Source organism: Clupea harengus, chromosome 1, assembly GCF_900700415.2.
Source record: "Clupea harengus chromosome 1, Ch_v2.0.2, whole genome shotgun sequence".
Classification (NCBI taxonomy): Eukaryota; Metazoa; Chordata; class Actinopteri; order Clupeiformes; family Clupeidae; genus Clupea; species Clupea harengus.
The window spans coordinates 1,942,776-1,969,400 of record NC_045152.1 but is presented as its reverse complement, the minus strand read 5'-3'; the positions used below and the strand labels follow the sequence as shown (position 1 = coordinate 1,969,400).

The following is a 26,625-nucleotide window of genomic DNA, read 5'->3' as shown; positions in this document are numbered from 1 at the left end:
TAAGACAGGCTTCGGGGGGACCACTAGAGTGGGTTGGGTATATTAGCACTGGTGGGGGCTTGTACTACAAGGATTCTTTGAAAAACAAGTTCACCCTCTCCAGAGACACCTCCAGTAAAACACTGACTCTACAGGGCCAGAATCTGCAGGCTGAAGACACTGCTGTGTATTACTGTGCACGGGAGGCACAGTGACTGAATGCAATGGCCAGGCTGTACAAAAACACCTCCTCATTCACCACATGAGCCCTGGTCAAAGACATAAGGCAGTATAGCAGAAAGAACATTTCATCACTTAGAGTAGTGTATTGTATCCTATTGTTCACCTTTCTTTGAATGTTTTACACATGAGACCCATTTCTTCGGTTAAGACAAAAATCATTTCAATCATCAGGACATATAGCAACATATTCAGTCTTTTCTAAACATAACTCTTGTGTTGCATACAATAATCAAACATCAGTCTATGAAGACAATAATGGAGTCCAGTGCATTCAGTCGGAGTAAGGGACCATCAATTCAATTCAATTCAATTCAACTTTATTTCGCCATGTATACAGATACTAGGAATTTTTTTTGGTATTCTCCATGCAGGCTATAGTATCACCAAACTATCTCCTGCACGAGATCTCCACGGCCGCTACACAAGCGCCATCGCTGCTGTTACCACAGATGCACGCCCCATCAGAAACCTACAACCAATACACACACATTAATCCCTATAGCAACTCCGTTCAAGCCATATTCTGTGACTCAATTTCTGCTTTGTTTCTGTCGATCACTTTCAATGTATTTGTAACTACTAAGATCAGTAGCTCAACAAAAACAGTATTGCTGACAGCGTTGTTAATGAAAATGTCAATCTTTCAGATCTTTACCTTGTACCTATGTGTATGTGAATTAGAATGGCACGTTTATTTTGCAATGTGACCATGTTTTTCTGCAAAATGACAAGTTTAACTACTTTCATGTCTACCTTTGGATGTTTTTGACCATAGATGTTTAGTGATGTGCTCAGTCAACCAGCTTCATTGACAGCTCAGCCTGATCAAGTCTCGGTCACCAGCTGTAATAACTTGGGATCATCTCATTGTTGAGCTCAGACTCAACATCTTGCATGGAAGCATCATCTATACGCCAATGGGAAAAAGGCACATAGGATCCCTTTCAGGTAATACTGTGTTGTTGTTTTTTGTTTTAAATCATGGATCATTTTCTTAATTCTCCACAAATGTACACAGCACGTACAGCATGTTGGAATGTTAAAAAAGCAGGGAGTTCATTTTTTTAAAAATATTTCTTTGATGTTCAGCCAAATAGCAGATAATTGAACTGAGGAAATTGTTTGCTTACAAAGACATTTGCTTTTTCAGTTCAGTTTTTACACAAGAAGTGATCCTCACCAAAAATATATTTTCCCAGACGTGTAAATAATTTCATGCAGATGAATAAGTAGCATAAAAAAAACACTCCAAAATGTTTTTTAAAACATGCCAAGATTAAACCATTAATGGAAAACAACACAGTATGCAAATGAGACCTACTCCCATCAACGCCAGAACCCTGGGACAACACTGAACTTCCATGTCATACTTCCTGCCTGTGCTTGGCCGTGATCCCTTGGCCTCAATGAAACTGATATTTTTTCTCTCTTCATCAGATCTCCATGGCATCACTCTGACCTCGTCTCCAAACCAGGCCAAGTGTCCTGGTGACTCGGTAAGAAGCTGTATGGTCTGACTAAAACTCCCATCCAAACAAATGGAAAGAAAAAGACATGCAGCATGTGGTCATTAATGACATTGTAGCCTCCTTCGTGACTCCCTCCTACCTGACATGATTATGCAAACTCAGTGCTGGGAGTCCATCCAGTACTTAAGTGGAGCTGCAGGACTGTGAGCTGCAGCTGAGTTCCCATCAACACCCACAGGATGAAGGACACACTCTCACTGATACTGATACTCACCAGTATACACTGTCAGTGTTAGTTTGGTCCTAGAGAATTGGTTTGGTAATTTCCTTCCTCTCTGTATTCATCAGGGGTGAAAAGTCAAAGCCTGGAGTCCATTCCCTCCAGTGCAGTGCTGTAGAAGCCTGGTGAAAGTCTCAGTCTCTCCTGTAAAGGATCTGGGTTTGCTTTTGGAAGCTACAACATGCACTGGACCAGGCAGCCTTCTGGGAAAGCAGTGGAGTGGATGGGGATTATATCTAATGATGCTAGTGGCTCCATCTATGCTAAGAGTGTCCAGGGACACATGGAGATCACCTGAGACAATCCCAGCAGCATGGTGTCCCTGAACCTGTCTGGTCTGGACTCTGCTGAATATTACTGTGCAAGATAATCACTGTCACACAAATACTGAGCTCTGTTGTACAAAAACATTTCTGTCAAAACTGCTTCTGTGGTGAGAAATGACACAAACAGTCACAAGGTGGCAGTGTGAACCCACGGTAGTGTGACATGCTGTGTTCACAACAGTAACACTCAAAATCTCCTGTCATTGTCCAAACCATCTGTAGATTTTGTACCACAAAACTATCTGAAATTCAGACATAAAATTAGTCTTATTTCATGATGGCTGTGTCAGTACTACACATCACTGAGGATTCTGTCTCAGCATTGCTGAACTAGCTTCATCATTAAAGTAAGAACAGTGTTTATCCAGTACATATGATGTGCTGTTACTGTTAACATCTATGACTGCTATAGTCAGTACTTAAGCAGAGGTGTGAGAAAGCAGTGATTAACTTTTTGTTATTAGCCTGTGTATCAATTAGTTTGTAGGAATTCGTTTGAAACACTATTGAAGCTGATCAGCCATATTGGCTTCTCATGTTGTGTAAATGTGATCAGTGCAGCATTTAGGATCGAAAGTCATAATATTTAAGCAGCATTTTATTTAATATACTGGATGGATGATACCAACACTGCTCCCCTCATACAGATGATGAATAATAGATGTTCCTCTGGATGCAAATACTGCCAACCTTCATGTATAAATACTGCTGTGTGACTTTTATTTCCTCATCAGATCATGGAGCACACTCGAGCCATGTCAGTCATATCGTCCTCAACCCAAACGTGTTGGCTGTTGGTGTTAGTGCTGGTGACATGTGGGTCTTTATTTATTCATTCAAAAGCAATTTCAGCACATATTCTTGTATTTCATTTCATTGGTGTTACTGGTTACTGATTTATTCAGAAGGAATTTGAGCTTCTTGTATTTGTATGGATTATATTTGTTTAAATGTTTAAAACTATGTGATGTTTTACAGGGGTAGATGGTGCTTTTGAACACACCCAGCCTAGCTTCTTGACTGTAAAGCCAGGAGAGTCTTTGAGTATTACCTGCAAAGTGACTGGGGCAACTATTACAGATTCCAGCTATTTCAGAACAGCTTGGATTCGACAGCCAGCAGGAAAAGCCCTGAGTGGATAAATGCTATAGATTATGATGGTGAGCAACACCATAGTGATAAACTGAACAAGTTCAGCATCTCCAGAGACACCTCCAGTAACACACTGACTCTAAGAGGGCAGAATCTGCAGCCTGGAGACACAGCTGTGTACTACTGCGCCAGAGACACACTGTGACACAAACAACAAGATAGCTGTACAAAATCTTGAACTGTCTCAGTGTGTGTGTCCACAGAGCACAGAAAGTAGTCAAAGCAGCTTTTGAGTGGTGCTTTTTTGCTGAACAAAAGCCTGTGGATCATAGAAAATGTAAAAAGTTATTTCTGAAAATGTATCTTTTAACTTATCTAGCTATGAATATGAGACATCACTGGAAAATCAAAAAGACAAGACATAAAGATCATAATACAACCGATACGTACAAGATAAAAATCTGTTTAGTGTGTGCAATTGCAAATACCAATAATTCAGAATTCAGGCTATTCAGGTTTTTAGATGTTAGGAGTTTAGAAGTACTGATTATTTAGAATCATATTTCATTGGTAACTTCGGCCAGGCTCTGCCCACTTAATGCTTTACATCACACATTTATCGCTGGCTTCATCCCTTTTTCAATTTTATTTGGTAACTTAATTTTCTTTTCTTTCTTTCTTTCAGTTGATTTTAATCAAAATTCAAAATGTCATAAAAAAAGACAGGAGTTCGTGAAAACTTTGAAATTATTATTGAACATTGAAAATTATTTCATTCAAAATCTTCCATTATTTACCATGGCCTAAAATGTGTCATGCATGTCTAGTGATCTGAGATGATGACACTTCTCATCACGTCAAATAGATTTCAGCAAATGAACATAAGAAAACAGAAAAACTGGAGTCGTTAACCAAGAGCACCTTCATGTTGATATTGGCCATTTAAACTCTGGTGGTGTTTCATCAGTCCAAATAGGAGTGGCCAATGCAAAACACAAAGATCACCTCTCTCCATATATCTGTGTGTGAAGCAAGTTTGAAAAACAGATCATTGTGACACCCTGACACCATGTACCATTCAGCCATGGATTTGACACAGCTTCTTTTACTGGCTGTCTGTCTATACAGTAGGCTTATCCTTGATCAATGCTTCCCTTCATCTTGGATTTTTATCAAATTTGGTTTTGAGATTGTCTTTTATCTCTCATTGTTTTGTAGGTGTGGGGGGTCAGATACTGACTGAATCTGAGCCTGTGGTCATTAATCCTGGAGGATCTCACAGACTGACCTGCACAGCCTCTGGGTTCACATTTAGTAGCTATCCCATGAATTGGGTCAGACAAGCCCCTGGAAAAGGGCTGGAGTGGATTGCATACATTGACACTAGTAGCTCCCCTATATATTACTCCCAGTCAGTCCAGGGGAGATTCACCATCTCCAGGCAGGATTCCAGCAGCCAGCTGTACTACAGATGAACAGCCTGAAAGAGTGAAGACACAGCTGTGTATTACTTGTGCCCGGACACACACAGTGACTGAATGCAATGGCCAGGCTGTACAAAAACACTTGCAACTCCACATCATTCAGGGAAATTTCTCATCTATTTCTTCATCTCATCTATTACCCACATTGAACAATAACACAAAATAGTATCTTACAGTCCCAATTAAGCAGGCCCTACTTTCCTCAGATTATTTAATAGTATATATAATGCTTTTTTAGCTTTAAAAATATTATCAAAAGTTGTAAATATCTCCTTAGAAGTACCCTAGTGCTAGTGGTAAGGCCTATAACATATTCAACACGTATCAATGTTTGAAATGGATACAAATCAGTTGATTAAGATTGCATGTATGACTGGGCCACATGGTCAAGAATATATTTTCAATATTTTACAAGAAGACTTGTTACATATGGCTGAAACGGTTTTGATGATAAAGTATGAACTTGGTTATACTTCTTAGCGACAGATAGTGGTTTTAATTAAAGGAAGCTTGCCTAATAGCTGAATATATACTCAACCTGCAGGTGTTGGCCGCTTCACACTAGCTGCAGAAAAGGGACGTTACTTAACATTGTCTTGAATATCAGATTGTGGGCAAACACTATGCATAGAGGGTTGATTCATTGATGAATATATCAAAAAGGTTTACTTTCACTATCATATATTCACTCTGTTCTATCTTTATTCTAAGAAGGTTTTGTTGCTTCTATCTATTCATATTACCTATAATGAATTGTATGTAAAATTACTCCATTTTATCACGCAAGGGTTAATGCATGAATGGAACACAACACACTGTGCAAATTAAACCTACTTCCATCACTGCCTTTAGCATGAAGTTTGGGGAAGTATTTTCATTATATTTTGATATTATATTTTAGATACTTTTGTAATATTGAACCAATTTGGACAAATCAAGGATTCTTGATTCATTTAGGAAAGTAATTAGAAGATAACGATTGAGAACACAGTCTGTTTATGAATGATCTAAATATCAGGGCCGATAAGCCCAAACTTTTTAGGTCATTCTGAATCGGCACATATTAGAGGTCATGAATTCCAGGTATGCAAAAAAGAAATAATGTAAGAAGAATTCAAATGAGTCTGGTCCATAAGCTATTTCAAGCACCAATCATCACACTGAACTAATGTTTGTGTGTGTGTCTGTGTTTGTGTGTGTCTGTGTTTGTGTGTGCGTCTATGTTTGTGTGTGTGATCTAGCATGTATGTGTCTGTGATTGTGTGAGTGAAATATAGCATGTATGAGTATGTGATTGTATGTGAGTATAATATAGCATGTGTGCCTCTGTGTTTGTGTGTGCATCTGTGTTTGTGTGAGTGTAATATAGCATATAAAGTTTGGATTGGCACTGTAATATCCACATTGGATTGTCAAAGTGTTTACATGCCAATGGGAGCAAAGCACATAGGACCCCTTTCAGGTAATACTCTGTTGTTGTTTTTTGTGCATGGATCATTTTCTTAATTCTCGTGATAATGATGTGGCATGTACATCATACATTCAATTTACATACATGGCTCATGTACAGCATGTCGGATTGTTAAACAAAGCAGAGACTTCAAGTTTTGGTATTTCTTTGATATTCAGCCAAATGGCAGATAATTGATCTGAGGAAATAGTTTGCTTACAAAGATGTTTCCTTTTTCAGTTTAGTTTTTAACACTTGAAGTGATCCTCACCAAAAAATATATTTTCTTATACGTGTAAATTATTTCAGGTAGACCAATAAGTAGCATTTAAAAAAAACAACTAAATGTTCTTTTTAAATAATGCCAAGGTTAAATCATTAATGGAACAGAACACAGTATGCAAATGAGACCTACTCCCATCACTGCCTTTAGTATAAAAGCTAAACACACCGACACAGAGACAGATAGAGGGAAGATCACAGCTTTCTATCAGTGGGAGGACCCTCAGACTGGACTTCAACCATGACCATGAGCTTATCTCTCCCCATCATCCTTCTGCTCTGTGTGCCATGTGAGTGTGGCCAGAACCCTGGGACAACACTGAACTTCCATGTCATACTTCCTGCCTGTGCTTGGCCACAATGAAACTGATATTTTTGTCCCTGAACCTGTCTGGTCTGGACTCTGCTGAGTATTACTGTGCAAGATAATCACTGTCACACAAAGCTGAGCTCTGTTGTACAAAAACATTTCTGTCAGAACTGCTTCTGTGGTGAGAAATGACACAAACCGTCACAAGGTGGCAGTGTGAACCCACGGTAGTGTGACATGCTGTGTTCACAACAGTAACACTCAAAATCTCCTGTCATTGTCCAAACCATCTGTAGATTTTGTACCACAAAACTATCTGAAATTCAGACATAAAGTTAGTCATATTTCATGATGGCTGTGTCAGTACTACACATCAGTGAGGATTCTGTCTCAGCATTGCTGAACTAGCTTCATCATTAAAGTAAGAACAGTGTTTATCCAGTACATATGATGTGCTGTTACTGTTAACATCTATGACTGCTATAGTCAGTACTTAAGCAGAGGTGTGAGAAAGCAGTGATTAACTTTTTGTTATTAGCCTGTGTATCAATTAGTTTGTAGGAATTCGTTTGAAACATTATTGAAACTGACCAGCCATATTTGGCTTGCTCATTGTTGTGAGTAAATGTTGACCAATCGCCAGCATTTAGGATCGGAAAAGTCATAATATTTAAGCCTGCATTGTTATTTGAATTATACTGGGATTGGATGATACCAACACTGCTCCCCTCATACAGATGATGAATTAATAGGTGTTCCTGCTGTGTGATGAAAAATACTGCCAACCGTTCATGTATAAATACTGGCTGTGTGACTTATTATTTCCTCATTGCAAGATCATGTGAGCACACTTCGATCGCATTGTCGTCCATATCGTCCTCAACCCAACGTACGTGTTGGCTGTTGGTGGTTAGTGGTGGTGACATGTGGCGTCTTTATTTATCCATTCAAAAGCAATTTCAGCAATGATGTCTTTGTATTTCATTTCATTCGGTGTTACTGATACTGATTTATTCAGAAGGAATTGAGCTTCTTGTATGTTGTATTGGATTAATATTTGTTAAATGTTTAAAACTTATGTGATGTTTTACAGGGGTAGATTGTGCTTTGAACACACCCAGCCCAGTATCATGACTAGTAAAGACCAGGAGAGGTCGGCTGACCAATCACCTGCAAAGTTGGACTGCGGGCATCTATAACAGAGAGCAGCTTACTATGGAACAAGCATGGATTCGTCAGGCAGCAGGGGAAACCCCCTCGTTTTGGATCAACACCACTCTACTACAATGAAGGCAAAAATGAAATAATTGCCCTGGCAAAACAATTTCAGTGTCTCCAGAGACACCTCCAGAACACAGTTACCCTGCAAGGCCAGAATCAACAGACTGAAGACACAGCTGTTATTACTGTGCACGACAGACACTATGATAGAAAACAACCACTGATACCATACAAAACCCTCTCCTAGTCATAAATTATGCCAAGCATGTGAGTTCTTGAATATCTATTGTTAAAACAATATTGAAGACAGATTCAAACACCTCACCTACGGCAAATGAGGTGGCAGATATGAATTACTTCATAAGAGTGCCTATGATTTCACTATGTGCATTTATATTCTATTTCTTAATAAGTACGGCTTTGAGGTAAATGAGGGATATATGACTTCTTGTGCATCTCTGAGTCACTGCACTACACATAACCAGTGTATATTTTAGACTCTAACCAGACAGCAAAATGTCTTACTCTCATAGAGGTTAAACTGTCAGTCTTTTTAAATAAGGACAATCTGCCACAGCTCAATTGGAAATATTCAATTTCCATTGCAGGTTAATGAAATACAATAAAAATACTTATCTTCCACAAAGCTATTTGAGTGAGCTGACACAACTAAATAATTAACTCAGTAACTAAACAAACAAAATCAAACCTAATGCATGCCTAAAGACATTTAGAATATGGGTATATATATATATACATATATCCCCAAATGCTTATATATATATACAGTATATATACAGTATATACACATATCCCCATATGCTAAATGTCTTCAGGCATATATATATATATATATATATATATATATGTATATTTGGGGATATATGTATATATAAAGTCAGTCAATATAGTCAGTTTGAAGGGAAGAAGCATGAGGTTTATTCCTTGTAATACTGTTCTGAACCCATGGTGATGATGCCATTTTCTTACGTAGTAATTTAGTCAGTTTAAAGGGATTGCTTGGCAATGCTATTGTTCGGCTTTAACCAAACCTTTCACTAAGTAACTTTGGCCAGGCTCCGCCCACTTAGTGCTTTAAAATCACACCTTTACCGCTCGCTTCATCACTTATTTTCCTATTTCATCTCTTTCTGCTTTCTATTTTTGTAACTACATTTTCTTTTTATTTCAATCACCATTCAAAATGTCGTGAAAAGGAACGGAGTTTGTGAAAGTGGCCATGGCCTAAAATGTGTCACGCATGTCTAGTGATCTGAGATGATGACACTTCTCATCACGTCAAATAGATTTCAGCAAATGAACATAAGAAAACAGAAAAACTGGAGTCGTTAACCAAGAGCACCTTCATGTTGATATTGGCCATTTAAACTCTGGTGGTGTTTCATCAGTCCAAATAGGAGTGGCCAATGCAAAACACAAAGATCACCTCTCTCCATATATCTGTGTGTGAAGCAAGTTTGAGAATCAGATCATTGTGACACCCTGACACCATGTACCATTCAGCCATGGATTTGACACAGCTTCTTTTACTGGCTGTCTGTCTAACAGGTAGGCTTACCCTTGATCAATGCTTCCCTTCATCTTGGATTTTTATCAAATTCGGTTTTGAGATTGTCTTTTATCTCTCATTGTTTTGTAGGTGTGGGGGGGTCAGATACTGACCGAATCTGAGCCTGTGGTCATTAATCCTGGAGGATCTCACAGACTGACCTGCACAGCCTCTGGGTTCACGTTTAGTGGTTATCCCATGAATTGGGTCAGACAAGCCCCTGGAAAAGGGCTGGAGTGGATTTCATACATTAGCACTAGTAGCACCCCTATATATTACTCCCAGTCAGTCCAAGGGAGATTCACCATCTCCAGGCAGGATTCCAGCAGCCAGCTGTACCTACAGATGAACAGCCTGAAGAGTGAAGACACAGCTGTGTATTACTGTGCCCGAGAGACACAGTGACTGAATGCAATGGCCAGGCTGTACAAAAACACTGCAACTCCACATCATTCAGGGAAATCTCATCTATTTCTCATCTCATCTATTACCACATTGAACAATAACACAAAATAGTTTCTTACAGTCACAATTAAGCAGGCCCTATTTCTCAGATTATTTAATAGTATAAATAATGCTTTTTTACTTTAAAATATTATCAAAAGTTGTAAATATCTCCATAGTATCCCAGTGCTAGGTAAACCTATAACATTTCAACCATTAAATGTTGAATGGATACAAATCAGTTAGATAAATGCATGTTGCTGCCACATGGCAAGAATTATATTTTCAATATTTTACAAAAGACTTGTTATAGCTGAACTTGTTTTGATGATAAATATGAACTGGTTTCTTAGCACAGATAGTGTTTTAATTAAAGGAAGCTTGCCTAAATACTGAATAATACTTCAACCTGCAGGTGTTGGCCTTCACATAGCTGCAGAAAAGGGACGTACTAACATTTCATGATCATGTGGCAACACTATGCAATAGAGGGTTGATTCATTGATGAATATATCAAAAAGGTTTACTTTCACTATCATATATTCACTCTATTCTATCTTTATTCTAAGAAGGTTTTATTGCTTCTATCTATTCATATCACCTATAATGAATTGTATGTAAAATTACTCCATTTTATCATGCAAGGGTTAATGCATGAATGGAACACAACACACTGTGCAAATTAAACCTACTTCCATCACTGCCTTTAGCATGAAGTTTGGGGAAGTCTTTTCATTATATTTTGATATTATGTTTTAGATACTTTTGTAACATTGAACCAATTTGGACAAATCAAGGATTCTTGATTCATTTAGGAAAGTAATTAGAAGATAACGATTGAGAACACAGTCTGTTTATGAGTGATCTAAATATCAGGACCGATTAGCCCAAACTTTTTAGGTCATTCTGAATCGGCACATATTAGAGGTCATGAATTCCAGGTATGCAAAAAAGAAATAATGTAAGAAGAATTAAAATGAGGCTGGTCCATAAGCTATTTCAAGCACCAATCATCACACTGAACTAATGTTTGTGTGTGTGTCTGTGTTTGTGTGTGTCTGTGTTTGTGTGTGCGTCTATGTTTGTGTGTGTGATCTAGCATGTATGTGTCTGTGATTGTGTGAGTGAAATATAGCATGTATGAGTATGTGATTGTATGTGAGTATAATATAGCATGTGTGCCTCTGTGTTTGTGTGTGCGTCTGTGTTTGTGTGAGTGTAATATAGCATATAAAGTTTGGATTGGCACTGTAATATCCACATTGGATTGTCAAAGTTTTTTCTCTACCAATGGGAGCAAAGCACATAGGATCCCTTTCAGGTAATACTCTTTTGTTGTTTTTTGTGCATGGATAATTTTCTTAATTCTCGTGATAATGATGTGGCATGGACTTCATACATTCATGTTCATACATGGCTCATGTACAGCATGTCGGATTGTTAAACAAAGCAGAGACTTCAAGTTTTGGTATTTCTTTGATATTCAGCCAAATGGCAGATAATTGATCTGAGGAAATTGTTTGCTTACAAAGACATTTACCTTTTCAATTCAGTTTTTACACTAGAAGTGATCCTCACCAAAAATACATTTTCTGTGAATAATTTCATGCAGAAGATTTAAAAAAAAAATCATGCCAAGATTAAACCATTAATGGAACACAACACACTATGCAAATTAAACCCACTCCCATCACTGCCTTTAGTATAAAAGCTAAACACACCGACACAGAGACAGATAGAGGGAAGATCACAGCTTTCTATCAGTAGGGGGACCCTCAGACTGGACTTCAACCATGACCATGAGCTTATCTCTCCCCATCATCCTTCTGCTCTGTGTGCCATGTGAGTGTGGCCAGAACCCTGGGACAACACTGAACTTCCATGTCATACTTCCTGCCTGTGCTTGGCCACAATGAAACTGATGTTTTTGCTCTCTTCATCAGATCTCCATGGCATGGCAAACCAGGCCAAGTGTCCTGGTGACTCGGTAAGAAGCTGTATGGTCTGACAAAAACTCCCATCCAAACAAATGGAAAGAAAAAGACATGCAGCATGTGGTCATTAATGACATTGTAGCCTCCTTCATGACTCCCTCCTACCTGACATGATTATGCAAACTCAGTGCTGGGAGTCCATCCAGTACTTAAGTGGAGCTGCAGGACTGTGAGCTGCCGCTGAGTTCCCATCAACACCCACAGGATGAAGGACACACTCTCACTGATACTGATACTCACCAGTATACCCTGTCAGTGTTAGGTTGGTACTAGAGAATTGGTTTGGTAATTTCCTTCCTCTCTGTATTCATCAGGGGTGAAAAGTCAAAGCCTGGAGTCCATTCCCTCCAGTGCAGTGCTGTAGAAGCCTGGTGAAAGTCTCAGTCTCTCCTGTAAAGGATCTGGGTTTGCTTTTGGAAGCTACAACATGCACTGGACCAGGCAGCCTTCTGGGAAAGCAGTGGAGTGGATGGGGATTATATCTAATGATGCTAGTGGCTCCATCTATGCTAAGAGTGTCCAGGGACAGATGGAGATCACCTGAGACAATCCCAGCAGCATGGTGTCCCTGAACCTGTCTGGTCTGGACTCTGCTGAGTATTACTGTGCAAGATAATCACTGTCACACAAATACTGAGGTCTGTTGTACAAAAACATTTCTGTCATAACTGCTTCTGTGGTGAGAAATGACACCAACAGTCACAAGGTGGCAGTGTGAACCCACGGTAGTGTGACATGCTGTTCACAACAGTAACACTCAAAATCTCCTGTCATTGTCCAAACCATCTGTAGATTTTGTACCACAAAACTATCTGAAATTCAGACATAAAATTAGTCATATTTCATGATGGCTGTGTCAGTACTACACATCAGTGAGGATTCTGTCTCAGCATTGCTGAACTAGCTTCATCATTAAAGTAAGAACAGTGTTTATCCAGTACATATGATGTGCTGTTACTGTTAACTATGACTGCTATAGTCAGTACTTAAGCAGAGGTGTGAGAAAGCAGTGATTAACTTTTTGTTATTAGCCTATGTAGGAATTAGTTTGTAGGAATTTGTTTGAAACACTCTTGAAACTGATCAGCCAAATTGGCTTCTCATGTTGTGTAAATGTGATCAGTGCAGCATTACGGATAGAAAGTCATAATATTTAAGCAGCATTTTATTTAATATACTGGATGCATGATACCAACACTGCTCCCCTCATACAGATGATGAATAATAGATGTTCCTCTGGATGCAAATACTGCCAACCTTCATGTATAAATACTCCTGTGTGACTTTTATTTCCTCATCAGATCATGGAGCACACTCGAGCCATGCCAGTCATATCGTCCTCAACACAAACGTGTTGGCTGTTGGTGTTAGTGCTGGTGACATGTGGGTCTTTATTTATTTATTCATTCAAAAGCAATTTCAGCACAGATTCTTGTATTTCATTTCATTGGTGTTACTGGTTACTGATTTATTCAGAAGGAATTTGAACTTTGTATGGATTATATTTGTTTAAATGTTTAAAACTATGTGATGTTTTACAGGGGTAGATTGTGCTTTTGAACACACCCAGCCCAGCTCCATGACTGTAAAGCCAGGAGAGTCTCTGACAATCACCTGCAAAGTGACTGGGGCATCTATTACAGATAGCAGCTACTATGCAACAGCATGGATTCGTCAGGCAGCAGGGAAACCCCTGGTTTGGATCAACACACTCCTCTATCAGAAAACCAAATATGAAAATAATGCCCTGAAGAACAAGTTCAGCATCTCCAGAGACACCTCCAGTAACACAGTCACCCTGCAAGGCCAGAATCTGCAGCCTGAAGACACAGCTGTGTACTACTGCGCTCGTTACCCACGGCATTACAATAAGCTACAATGCTGTACCAAAACCTCCCACACATAACACACCAGACATAGAAATCTAAAAATATTAATATAACATAAAAAGTTGCCAACATTTGCCAACACACATTTTAAGAAATTTTAAATGTAAATGTACCCCCCTCTACGACCCATGGTATTTATCTTATTCCAGTCCTTACTCATTAACAGCAACTTTCAAAGTGAACTGCCCCAGTTATGTTTAAAAGAAAAGACAATGTACAATTCAATGATATTCCCATGGTTTAAATCCCGAGTATATATGTCTCTCTTTAAAAGCATTAACACAAGTGGACTGAATCCAGTTAAGAGGATAGAACACTGTAGATCATAATGTTGTTATTCATTTAAAATGTAATATGTAGTGCTGTCAGTTAAACGTGTTATTAACGGCGTTAACGCAAACCCATTTTAACGCCGTCATTTTTTTAAAATCGTTTGACAGCACTAGTAATATGTAATATATAGACACATTATGTTATATTACTTCAACATTTATATGGGCAGTCATGGCCAACTAACCATCTATTGTCTTTAAAAAATAACAACATAAAACCTGAATGAAAATTATATTAACCTGATATTGTTATCACAGTAATAATTCATCGGACTAGTCAAGTGAACAGGTGATCAATATTCTCTGTTGGGAGTGTCTCCAGTAGGGGTTCCCTTATGCAAACTACCTCCACACTCCCCTCCTCATATAGACAGTTAATGTGCACCTCAATTACAGCCATCAGAGAAGAACATCTGTTATCAGTTCAGCTGCATGACAAACCATGATCCGTACATCTCAGCTTCTGCTATTGTTGATAGCTGCCACATGTGAGTCTGATTAAGTTCATTTAGGATGCAAAGATAGAAACTCTTGGAGTTTTATTCAAGTTATTGTGTATTTTAGAATGTCTTGTATTAGTGTCTGGAGTAACACTTAATCACTTCATCATAAGGAGCTCAACACAAACCATAGGTATTTATATAGATTGAGATGTTCTGTACTGAATGCCATAACTCATTAGTGTTGCCTTTTGTTGTTCCAGATGTCCACATGGAGGAGCTCAATCAGCCAGCTTCTGTGAATATCCAGCCCAGTCAAAGCTTGACCATCCAATGTAGGGTCTCATATTCTATCAGTAGCTATAGCACTGGATGGATAAGACAGGCTTCGGGGGGACCACTAGAGTGGGTTGGGCTTGTTAATACTGTTGGGACCTTGTACTACAAGGACTCTTTGAAAAACAAGTTCACCCTCTCCAGAGACACCTCCAGTAAAACACTGACTCTAGAGGGCCAGAATCTGCAGGCTGAAGACACAGCTGTGTATTACTGCGCTCGTTACCCACGGCATTACAATAAGCTACAATGCTGTACCAAAACCTCCCACACATAACACACCAAACATAGAAAACGGAGAATACACTGCTGTGTATTACTGTGCCCAACAGACATTATGATGAACAAGTTAAGATGAACAACAGACATTATGATGAACAACTTCAACAAAAATTCCTGGCAGGCATGAACAGTTAGCGAACTAGATGAATTATTAAGAAAAACAGAACAAACAAAAAGAGCATTAGTCATTTCTTAAACAGGACAGAGGATAGAAATTCCATTGTTGTCATGATAGTCACCGTAACCACAAATATTTCACTCAACTCTGCTAATTGTATAGCATAAAACACACATTTACCACATGCATATAGCACATTTACCTACAATGTGATATTGTTATTAGATTTAAAATATACAAATTGGCATTTTGTATAAGGTCATTTTGGTGCTAAGCTATTTCAAATCATCTAGTCTACAGAATGCAATCATAATCAAGGACAGTCCATGTGTCTAAAAGTATACTTCAGAACTGAAATATTGTTTGTTGAAACTGGTTGAAATCTAAAACAATCAAATGTATTACTGTGCCTGAAGATCACTAAGGTTCAAACTACCGCATACTCAGCACAGCAACTACCCTGAATACAACTATAGTCCACACACTATGAGTGTCATGAAGCCCACAGGCTGGTAGACAAGAGAACACACATGCTGATATACCTGTACATATGGAATAATGAGTATTATTGAAATAAAGGGATTGTGTCAACCATTATAGTCTCAGATCATCGTAAGACTACAATCAAACTATGAAATTGAAGTCATGACTATCATATGATCAACTCAGAGAGTTTTTAAAAAGTACTTGTCTTTAAAAAATCCTGTTTTACATTTTTTTTTTCAAATTCTTCAAAAGAAAGGATGTCCATTACCTATCCACAAATCTCCATTGCTACAAAACACCATAAGCCCCTTTTAAACATGTTCAATGACGTTTAAGTTCACCTTTGTTTTCACAGAACTGCAATAACAGGTGGCAGCGTATACCCATAGTCCAGAGACCCAGATAACAGATGAATGCCATATATCACTACAGTGTTCTTATAAACTTTTCACCGTTACACAACATTGAATACGTATGTGAAATATAATCAACAACTCAGCTATGTATCCTTTTGGATAAAAAATAAACACCAACAATGTGATTTGCTTAATTTCAACATGATTTCATTCGGACTCTTTTCTATATTTAAAACAAGTAACAGTCACCTCCTAATATGAAGGTGTGTGTGTGTGTGTGTGTGTGTGTCTCATCTCCATCCAGCACAGAAGAGCAGCCCCCACCAGTTCAGCTCCAACACAAACCACCATGACCCCTGACCCCTGCATCTCTGCTGCTGCTGCTGCCCCTGTTACTGCTGACAGTAGGCAGGCACAGTGACTGAATGCAATGGCCAGGCTGCACAAAAACAGCTCCTGATTCACCACATGAGCCGAGCCCTGGTCAAAGACATGAGGCAGTATAGCACTGTTTAGACCATGTAGATGACCTGAACAAAAACTCCTTCACACAACTACACCAGTACACATCATTAAGCAAAGCATCTGAAAGAAAAACCAGATGCTGTTTGTTACTGATTCAACAATGGGTTCACATGAACACACTTACTCACACAGACAGACAGAGAGACAGAGAGAGACAGACAGACAGACAGACAGACAGACAGACAGACAGACAGACAGACAGACAGACAGACAGACAGACAGACAGACAGAGAGAGAAAGGGGGTTAAATGGTTAAACGTGTTTATTGCACACAATACAATTCAACAATATGTCAGGCAGAAAAGACAATAAAAATCCAAATGGCTTCTTATTAAATTATCTCTCTCTGATCTTTTCATATCAAAAGACCTCCATTGTGTGCAGTCACAGCAACCCCCACGCATTGAGTGCTATCAGACATATTAGCATGGCCTGGCCGCAGTTCAACTAATTACCAAACCCTGCATCCCTAACACCTGTCATGAGACGTCAGGACTTAGATGGAGTCAGTAGGTGTCAGAGTTTATTAGGGAGAGCCAAGCCAGAGGAACAGGGGTAACACAGAAAACAGGATTCACTAACACAAAATACTAAACACTCCAACTCAGGTAAAGCTCAGCAGATTTCGCCTCACCTAGGCTAAGCACATATATAAAAACACACTGCGTATTAATTCATTTGGGAGATTATGGTATTTAACCAACCGTTGTAAGATATTAGGCCTCTAAGTCACTCTAACTAACTCTCTCTAACTATATCTCTCTAACTCACTCTCTCTCACAACTCTAACTATCTTGCTCCTCCTCTTACTATCTTACTCTCTCTCTCTCTATTAATTTACCCTTTATCTCTCCCCATCCCATCTCTTTATCTTATTCACTAATTCTGGTTTAGTCTCATTTCTTTACATTTGACAGCAATCGGGTATTTGGTTTTATTGACATCCAACTAGTTTAATCACTTGTTATTATTTAAAGTTGTACTTATCCATTTGGTTTACACCTTACATTCAGTTTTGGTTAATACTTGTATCATTTCAGCTTGCCTTTTATTGTAGTAATAAAGTGTTCATTCATGAACCATTTATTTAACTCCTCGTGTGCCATGCCATTACTGTGCAACTAGTTTAAATACTGCTTGGTAATATTGGAGGTCATTTAATAATTTTATGGAATCAGATTAATCACATTTTCTGCAATATTTACCACTCTAATGCATTCTTCTGTCCCATAAAGTTCAGACATGCTTAAGCCTTTTCAGCCTGGTGTTTTTCCGAGAGTCGATTGGGTAACTCTTTTGGCTGTCTTGCAATTATCACACACATGTTCAAAACATATGTCACACAGATCACATACAGTTTTGCACTAACAGCACGATAAGTGTTAGTCTTTTATACCCGTGACATGAGCAGCTGTGTGCATAGATGCAAAGATGCTGCTGAATGTTTGCCTATTTAAACTGCAGCAGTCAGACAATCAGCTATTTCCACACAGAGGAAGAGAATAGCAGGTTTGATTTAGATCCTCCCTGTTCCACTCCAGTACCAGCCATGCTGCCTGTAGTCCTGCTGCTGATACTGTTGAGGTCTGCAACCTGTGAGTGAATGATACCACTATTAGAATTTAGTGTTCAGTCCAGCTGAAATGTGACTGTAGAGTAATTTATTCATGACTTGTTATCTTTACTCTTTATTTTTTTTATTTTTATTTATTCAATTGTGGTGTGTTTTTTTCAGTTGTTCATGGCCAGTCTCTGACCTCCTCTGGTCCAGTGGTGAAGAGACCTGGAGAGGCAGTCACTCTGTCCTGTACTGTTTCCGGGTTTTCCATGAGCAGCTACAATGTGAACTGGATCCGTCAGAAACCAGGACAGGAACTGGAGTGGATTGGGTATATTGGTACATTTGCCCAGTCTCTCCAGGGCCAGTTCTCCATCACCAAAGACAGCAACACAGTGCATTTACAAGTGAAAAGCCTGAAAGCTGAGGACACAGCTGTTTATTATTGCGCTCGACAGCCACAGTCACACATGAGACTACAGAGCTGTACAAAAACATCTCAGGCAGTTTTGACTGATTGAAGCACAAACGTTGTTGTGGCCTACGAGGCCTCTTCTTGTTGTTCCTTCTTGAGTCTACAGAGGGCAGTCTAGTCTCAACTCTCTCCTCTTCAGCCCTCTCTCTGATAGATTATTTTTCACTAAATCATGGCTGCATATAAACCAGCAAAGGGGATTAGAGTGAGTTTGAGGTGAATTTAAATACTGATCTCCACTAAACCCTATAATGATTGTGCTGTTTTGAAGATTGGATGTTAAAATCTCATATGAAATAAAATGAATTTGGGAATATTTATAAGTGATCTAAATCTTTAAGACAGTTAAACTAATGAAAAATCACACACAAAGCTTTGTGTAACTGTACTCGAGACCCACAGAAAGATAAAAAGAGATACTTCTCCATACAAATTCCTGCCCAATTGATTTTTTTGTCGCCTCACAGCAAGAAGGCCCTGGGTTCGCATCCCGGTCGTTCCAGGTCGTTCCAGGTCCTTTCTGTGTGGAGTTTGCATGTTCTCCCCGTGCCTGCGTGGGTTTACTCCGGGTACTCCGGTTTCCCCCACCATCATAAAGACATGCATTGCATTGTGTGAATATGAATGAATGTTGGTGGTGGTCGGAGGGGCCGTTGGCGCTGATTGGCAGCCACGCTTCTGTCAGTCTGCCCCAGGGCAGCTGTGGCTACTGAGGTAGCTTACCACCACCGGTATGACTGTGTGTGTATGACTACTGGACTCTGGACTCTGTAAAGCGACTTCGGGTATATAGAGAAGCGCTATATAAAATTGAATTGATTGATTGATTGATTTAGTAACACAAACACCAAATCTGACAAGCTAAATGTCTAGTGAAATGCTATGGTTATGCTATCTTTGTGGGAGAAAAATAATATAGTTTTGCATAGTTCCACCTGATAAACAATGACACATGACATGCAATGTATTCTTTCTAATATTTAGATTTTAATCATTTCAAGTAGTTTCAAGCATGACCTCCCATAGTTAAGAGTCAACGTTTTACCTGAAAACATTTATGAAGGACAATTTCACTAAAAACTAAAGGAAATGTTGTTTTGCTCTCTTCTTTCTCTCTCATTCATTTGTCCTTTATAGAGCACAAAAAGCCTCATTTCACCTTTCAGGCACGGCTGGAACAGACACATGTATGTACAGATATTTGACATTACAATACGGCAGGTATGGCATTCAATTATCTCATGTTTCCACTCAGATGCCTTCTGAGTGTGAGTCATGCTGGCAGTGAACATCAGATTCTACTGGCTAACTCCACCCTCAGCCGCTAAAAGGAGGCACTGATGCAAATCAGGAGCTTGATGTTACATTTATATCTTCTGATTCTCCACTACATCAGCTATTCTGCATGGAAAGAAGTAGAGCGACTTCCAGCATCAAAGATGAATTTCATACTCTGTGTGATTATAATTGTGGCCGTTTTGACAGGTAAAAATGTTTAAGGAGAGTTTGAGTTAAAGAGTAGTTTCATTTTATCATTTCAAACTTTTGAGCTGTGAGCTTTTTGTTTGTTTCAGGTGGTGAGGCCCAGACGTTGTCAGAGTCGCCATCTGTAATAATTAAACCGGCAAGCTCTCATAAACTGACCTGCACCTACTCTGGGATAAGTGATAGTAGTGCTGATATATCATGGGTACGACAACCTCCAGGAAAAGGGCTTGAATGGGTGTCATATATATCAGCTCCAAGTGGCTCAAGCAAATACTACTCAAAAGCTGTTGAAGGAAGGTTCACCATCTCCAGAGACAACAGCAAGAGCCAGGTGTATCTGCAGATGAACAGCCTGAAGACTGAGGACACTGCTGTGTATTACTGTGCCCGAGAGCCACAGTGATGAAAGAGTCTGGAGAGATGAACAAAAACTCACAGTGAAAACAGGGGCACTGAACTGTGACTGTCCGTTCAAAGTTTTAGAGTCTAATGCCTTGCTTGCCACACTTTGGACAGCAGGTGGCGTCAGAGATGTAGAATATGGGGACATTTCCATGAAGTACTCAACACCACACAATGAAACATTCATTAACCTGAAATCAGACGAGTAGTCACCAAACATGTTACATTTCGTTCATTACAGTGAAGCTGCAAGTGAATCAGTTGTGGCTTCACAGCATATTTAAATTAGTCAGATAATGTATGCAAGCATAATATCACATCAAGAAAAGTCAGTCCATGTGCCATGACATCTTTCAGTAATTATCTATTATGTTGAAATTGATTAAAATAAAACATATTCCAAGGTAATACCACAAAACAGACACCAAAACAATACCTTAAACAATGATAACAAATCCAGTAGGCCTAGATGCACATTCGTTTTAACTGATTCTAAGTACAAAGTCTCTGTTCAAATTAGGAAGAGAGAATATTATTCTAAATTCTAGATATTCTACTAAAAGCATGAAAGTGTAATTCATTGTTAATCACCATTATGTACAGTACAGGTGGGTGAGCTATTTTCTCACAATAATCAGCCTTTGTGCTCATAAGATGGATAATTCAGACATACTATCATGTCAAGGAAGGACGTTTCATGTCCCTAACCATGTTTCAATACTGATGAATTGTAGATTAACATTTAAAACAGAATCAAGGCAATAGTGATTCTCTGCAGTATGAAAGCATCTAACCCATATGTAGGATGTGCTTAATAATTTTGATACTAACTCTGAATTCAAAGAAGATATAAGTAATTAATGTCAAGCCTTTTAGTGATGTGAATGAAAGTGATCTTGTGCTGCTCGTGTGGATAGTGCAAAAAATATAATGTTCTTGCGCTTGTGAGGATGGGTAGTGCAATATAGTGATCTTGTGCTTGTGTGTGTGTTTGGAAAGTGCAAAGAGCAAAGTGATAGTGCAGAATATGTAAGTGGTAAAGTAAACTACTACTGGTTAAGTAGGAAATTCTGTTAACAAATTTCATTCAACATGTCCAGCATTTATTCATACATCTTTCTGTTCTGCCCATTTTATCAGGAAGACATCATGCAAAACCCAGACTCCCTTGAGTATTTATATCCTCAGGCACAAAGTCAGTCATGAAGACACATATGCTCACACACTGCTGTTAGACATGAACTTTATTATTGTATCAACCTTGCTGGCTCTCTACTCAACGGGTGAGGAGCCATTATCCCACAATACACAGAAACAGATTGGGGTACAATATATGTGTAATTTGTCATGCTATTTCTTATCATGTTTTGTTTTTTCAGGTGGACATGGTCAAACCCTGACTGAATCTGAGCCTGTGGTCATTAATCCTGGAGGATCTCACAGACTGACCTGCACAGCCTCTGGGTTCACATTTAGTAGTTATCGCATGGCTTGGATCAGACAAGCCCCTGGAAAAGGGCTGGAATGGATCGCTAGCATGTACAGCTCCAGTATCTACCAGTCTCAGGCTTTTAAAGGACGGTTCACAATCTCTAGAGATGACGGCAAGAGCCAGCTGTATCTGCAGATGAACAGCCTGAAGACTGAGGACACTGCTGTGTACTACTGTGCCCGAGACCCACAGTGACAGAAGAGTCTGGAGAGATGAACAAAAACTCACAGTGAAAACAGGGGCACTGAACTGTGACTGTCCTAGAAAAAACACAGTTTTAGAGTCTAATGCCTTGTATGCCCCATGTTGAACAGCAGGTGGCGTCAGAGATGTAGAATATGGGGACATTTCGCTGAATTACTCAACACCACATAATGAAACATTCATTCACCTGAAATCAGATCAAAATGTTACATTTCTTTCATTACAGTGAAGCTGCAACTGAATCAGTTGTGGCTTCACTGCATCTTTGAATTAGTCAGATAATGTATGCAAGCATAATATCACATCAGGAAAAGTCAGTCCATGTGTCATGACATCTTTTAGTAATTATGTATTATGTTGAAATTGATTAAAATAAAACATATTCCAAGGTAATACCACAAAACAGACACCAAAACAATAAAGTAAACAATGATAACAACTCCAGTAGGCCTACATGCACATTCGTTTTAACTGATTATGAGTACAAAGTCTCTGTTCAAATTAGGAGGTGAGAATATTATTCTAAATTTGAGATATTCTACTAAAAGCATGAAAGTGTTATTAAGTGTTATTCACCATTATGTACAGTACAGGTGGGTGAGCTATTTTCTCACAATAATCAGCCTTTGTGCTCATAAGATGGATAATTCAGACTAACTTTTATGTCAAGGAAGGATATTTCATGTTCCTAACCATGTTTCAATACTGATGAACTGTAGACTATAGATTAGCATTTAAAACAGAATCAAAGCAATAGTGATTATCTGCAGTATGAAAGCATCTAACCCATATGTAGGATGTGCTCATTCATTTTGATACTAACTCTGAATTCATAGGAGGTAGGAGTCAATAATGTCAAGTCTTTTAGTGATGTGAATGAAATTAAATGAATGAAACATTGTGTAATTACAACCTTAAAGAATATAACATTTATTCGATAATTTCATGTGTGTAATGTACGTGTAATGTAATGCATGACACAGAATGATCCACTAATTACTTCATCAACTCTTGTCTCCAGCTCTCTGTCCTCCCTCCCTCTCATATAAAACTTCGTGTGTGGCTTCAGCTCTTCAGAAGGTTCTGGACTCTGGAGAACTCAGAAGAGCAGCTCAGCTTTCATCATAACCATGATGACTACATCTCTACTGCTGCTGCTGGCAGTCGTTACCTGTGAGCTAAAGACACAAGATAAAATCAGTAAAATCTAAAGAGTAAATCATTATTTCGAACTGTTTCACTAATTCCCTGCTATCCTCTTTACAGGTGTTCATGGTATTGAGCTCATCCAGCCAAGTCATATGGATGTGAAACCAGGGGAGTCATTCTCCCTCTCCTGTAAGATTTCAGGGTTTTCAACTAGTCAGTACTACAACTGGATACGCCACTCTGCAGGGAAAACAATGGAATGGATTGGGTGGATAGGTGGTGGTGGAAGCTGTGGGACCACAGACTAATTAAAGAGCAAGATCAGTTTCACCAGAGACACCGCCACTAAAACAGTATTCTTACAAGGCCTGAACTTCCAGACTGAGGACACAGCTGTGTATTACTGTACTCAAAACCCACACCATGACAAACATGCTGCAACCCCACACAAATAGTCTAGCTCTTTCAATAGAATGAGAATATTTTGGTAATGAAGAACATAAATACATTCTAGGTATGAAGGACACATTTTGTACTTTACTGACAGGTGAACCCATTCACTAGCTACTAGTTAAATAGGAAATTCTGTTAACAAATTGCATTCAACATGTCCAGCATTTATTCATACATCTTTCTGTTCTGCCCTCTTTATCAGGAAGACATCATGCAAAACCCAAACTCCCTTGAGTATTTATATCCTCAGGCACACAGTCAGTCATGAAGACACATGTGCTCACACACTGCTGTTAGACATGAACTTTATTATTCTATCAACCTTGCTGGCTCTCTACTCAACGGGTGAGGAGCCATTTCCCCACAATACACAGAAACAGATTGGCGTATAATATACGTGTTATTTTTCATGTTATTTCTTTTCATGTTTTGTTTTTTCAGGTGGACATGGTCAAACCCTGACTGAATCTGATTCTGTGGTCATTAATCCTGGAGGATCTCACAGACTGACCTGCACAGCCTCTGGGTTAACAATCAGCGGCTACTATATGGCTTGGATCAGACAGGCTCCTGGAAAAGGGCTGGAATGGGTGTCACATATATCAGCTCCAAGTGGAGATCACAAATACTACTCAAAAGCTGTTGAAGGAAGGTTCACCATCTCCAGAGACAACAGCAAGAGCCGGGTGTATCTGCAGATGAACAGCCTGAAGACTGAGGACACTGCTGTGTATTACTGTGCCCGAGACCCACAGTAAAAGAAGGGTCTGGAGAGATGAACAAAAACTCACAGTGAAAACAGGGGCACTGAACTGTGACTGTCCTAGAAAAAACACAGTTTTAGAGTCTTATGCCTTGCTTGCCCCACTTTGGACAGCAGGTGGCGACAGAGATGTAGAACACGGGGACATTCCCATGAACTCCTACTCATCAACACCACACAATGAAACATTTATTAACCTGAAATCAGATGAGTAGTCACCAAACATGTAACATTTCTTTCATTACAGTGAAGCTGCAAGTGAATCAGTTGTGGCTTCACTGCATCTTTAAATTAGTCACATAATGTTTGCAAGCATATTATCACATCAGGAAAAGTCAGTCCATATGCCTTGACATCTTTCAGTAATAATGTATTATGTTGAAATTGATTAAAATAAAACATATTCCAAGGTAGTACAACAAAGCATACACCAAAACAATAAAGCAAGCAATGATATCAAATCCAGTAGGCCTACATGCACATTCGTTTTAACTGATTCTAAGTACAAAGTCTCTGTTCAAATTAGGAGGTGAGAATATTATTCTAAATTCTAGATATTGTTCTAAAAGCATGAAAGTGTTATTAAGTGTTATTCACCATTATATACAATACAGGTGGGTGAGCTATTTTCTCACAATAATCAGGCTTTGTTCTCATAAGATGGATAATTCAAATATTCTATCATGTCAAGGAAGGACATTTCATGTCCCTAACCATGTTTCAATACTGATGAATTGTAGATTAACATTTAAAACACAATCAAGGCAATAGTGATTCTTTGCAGTATGAAAGCATCTAACCCATATGTAGGATGTGCTTATTAATTTTGATACTAACTCTGAATTCAAAGAAGATATAAGTAATTAATGTCAAGCCTTTTAGTGATGTGAATGAAAGTGATCTTGTGCTGCTCGTGTGGATAGTGCAAAAAATATAATGTTCTTGCGCTTGTGAGGATGGGTAGTGCAATATAGTGATCTTGTGCTTGTGTGTGTGTTTGGAAAGTGCAAAGGGCAAAGTGATAGTGCAGAATATGTAAGTGGTAAAGTAAACTACCACTGGTTAAGTAGGAAATTCTGTTAACAAATTTCATTCAACATGTCCAGCATTTATTCATACATCTTTCTGTTCTGCCCTCTTTATCAGGAAGACATCATGCAAAACCCAAACTCCCTTGAGTATTTATATCCTCAGGCACACAGTCAGTCATGAAGACACATATGCTCACACACTGCTGTTAGACATGAACTTTATTATTCTATCAACCTTGCTGGCTCTCTACTCAACGGGTGAGGAGCCATTATCCCACAATACACAGAAACAGATTGGGGTATAATATACGTGTTATTGCTCACGTTATTTCTTATCATGTTTTTATTTTTTCAGATGGACATGGTCAGACCCTGACTGAATCTGAGCCTGTGGTCATTAATCCTGGAGGATCTCACAGACTGACCTGCACAGCCTCTGGGTTAACAATCAGCGGCTACTATCTGGCTTGGATCAGACAGGCTCCTGGAAAAGGGCTGGAATGGATCGCTAGCATATACAGCTCTAATATCTACCACTCTCAGGCTATTCAGGGACGGTTCACAATCTCTAGAGATGATGGCAAGAGCCAGGTGTATCTGCAGATGAACAGCCTGAAGACTGAGGACACTGCTGTGTATTACTGTGCCCGACACCCACAGTGACAGAAGAGTCTGGAGAGATGAACAAAAACTCACAGTGAA

At 39.0% G+C, this 26,625-nt stretch overlaps 1 long non-coding RNA gene and 3 gene segments (V, D, J or C); all 4 read left to right on the top strand.

Moving 5' to 3' along the window:
- The first annotated feature begins 2,742 nt into the window (after positions 1 to 2,742).
- On the top strand, positions 2,743 to 3,485 carry LOC116222418. Its single transcript, XR_006152582.1, has 2 exons — positions 2,743 to 3,113; positions 3,276 to 3,485. It is a non-coding gene; the product is annotated as an uncharacterized LOC116222418 (long non-coding RNA).
- Positions 3,486 to 9,618: 6,133 nt separating this feature from the next.
- Positions 9,619 to 26,601, top strand: LOC116219543. The segment is given in 3 exon segments: positions 9,619 to 9,705; positions 9,797 to 9,806; positions 26,289 to 26,601. Coding segments are annotated over 3 exon segments (366 nt in total).
- LOC116219366 lies at positions 13,370 to 14,392 on the top strand. The segment is given in 2 exon segments: positions 13,370 to 13,527; positions 13,686 to 14,392. Coding segments are annotated over 2 exon segments (444 nt in total).
- Positions 18,398 to 19,233, top strand: LOC122133112. The segment is given in 2 exon segments: positions 18,398 to 18,503; positions 18,644 to 19,233. Coding segments are annotated over 2 exon segments (390 nt in total).
- Positions 26,602 to 26,625: the final 24 nt, after the last annotated feature.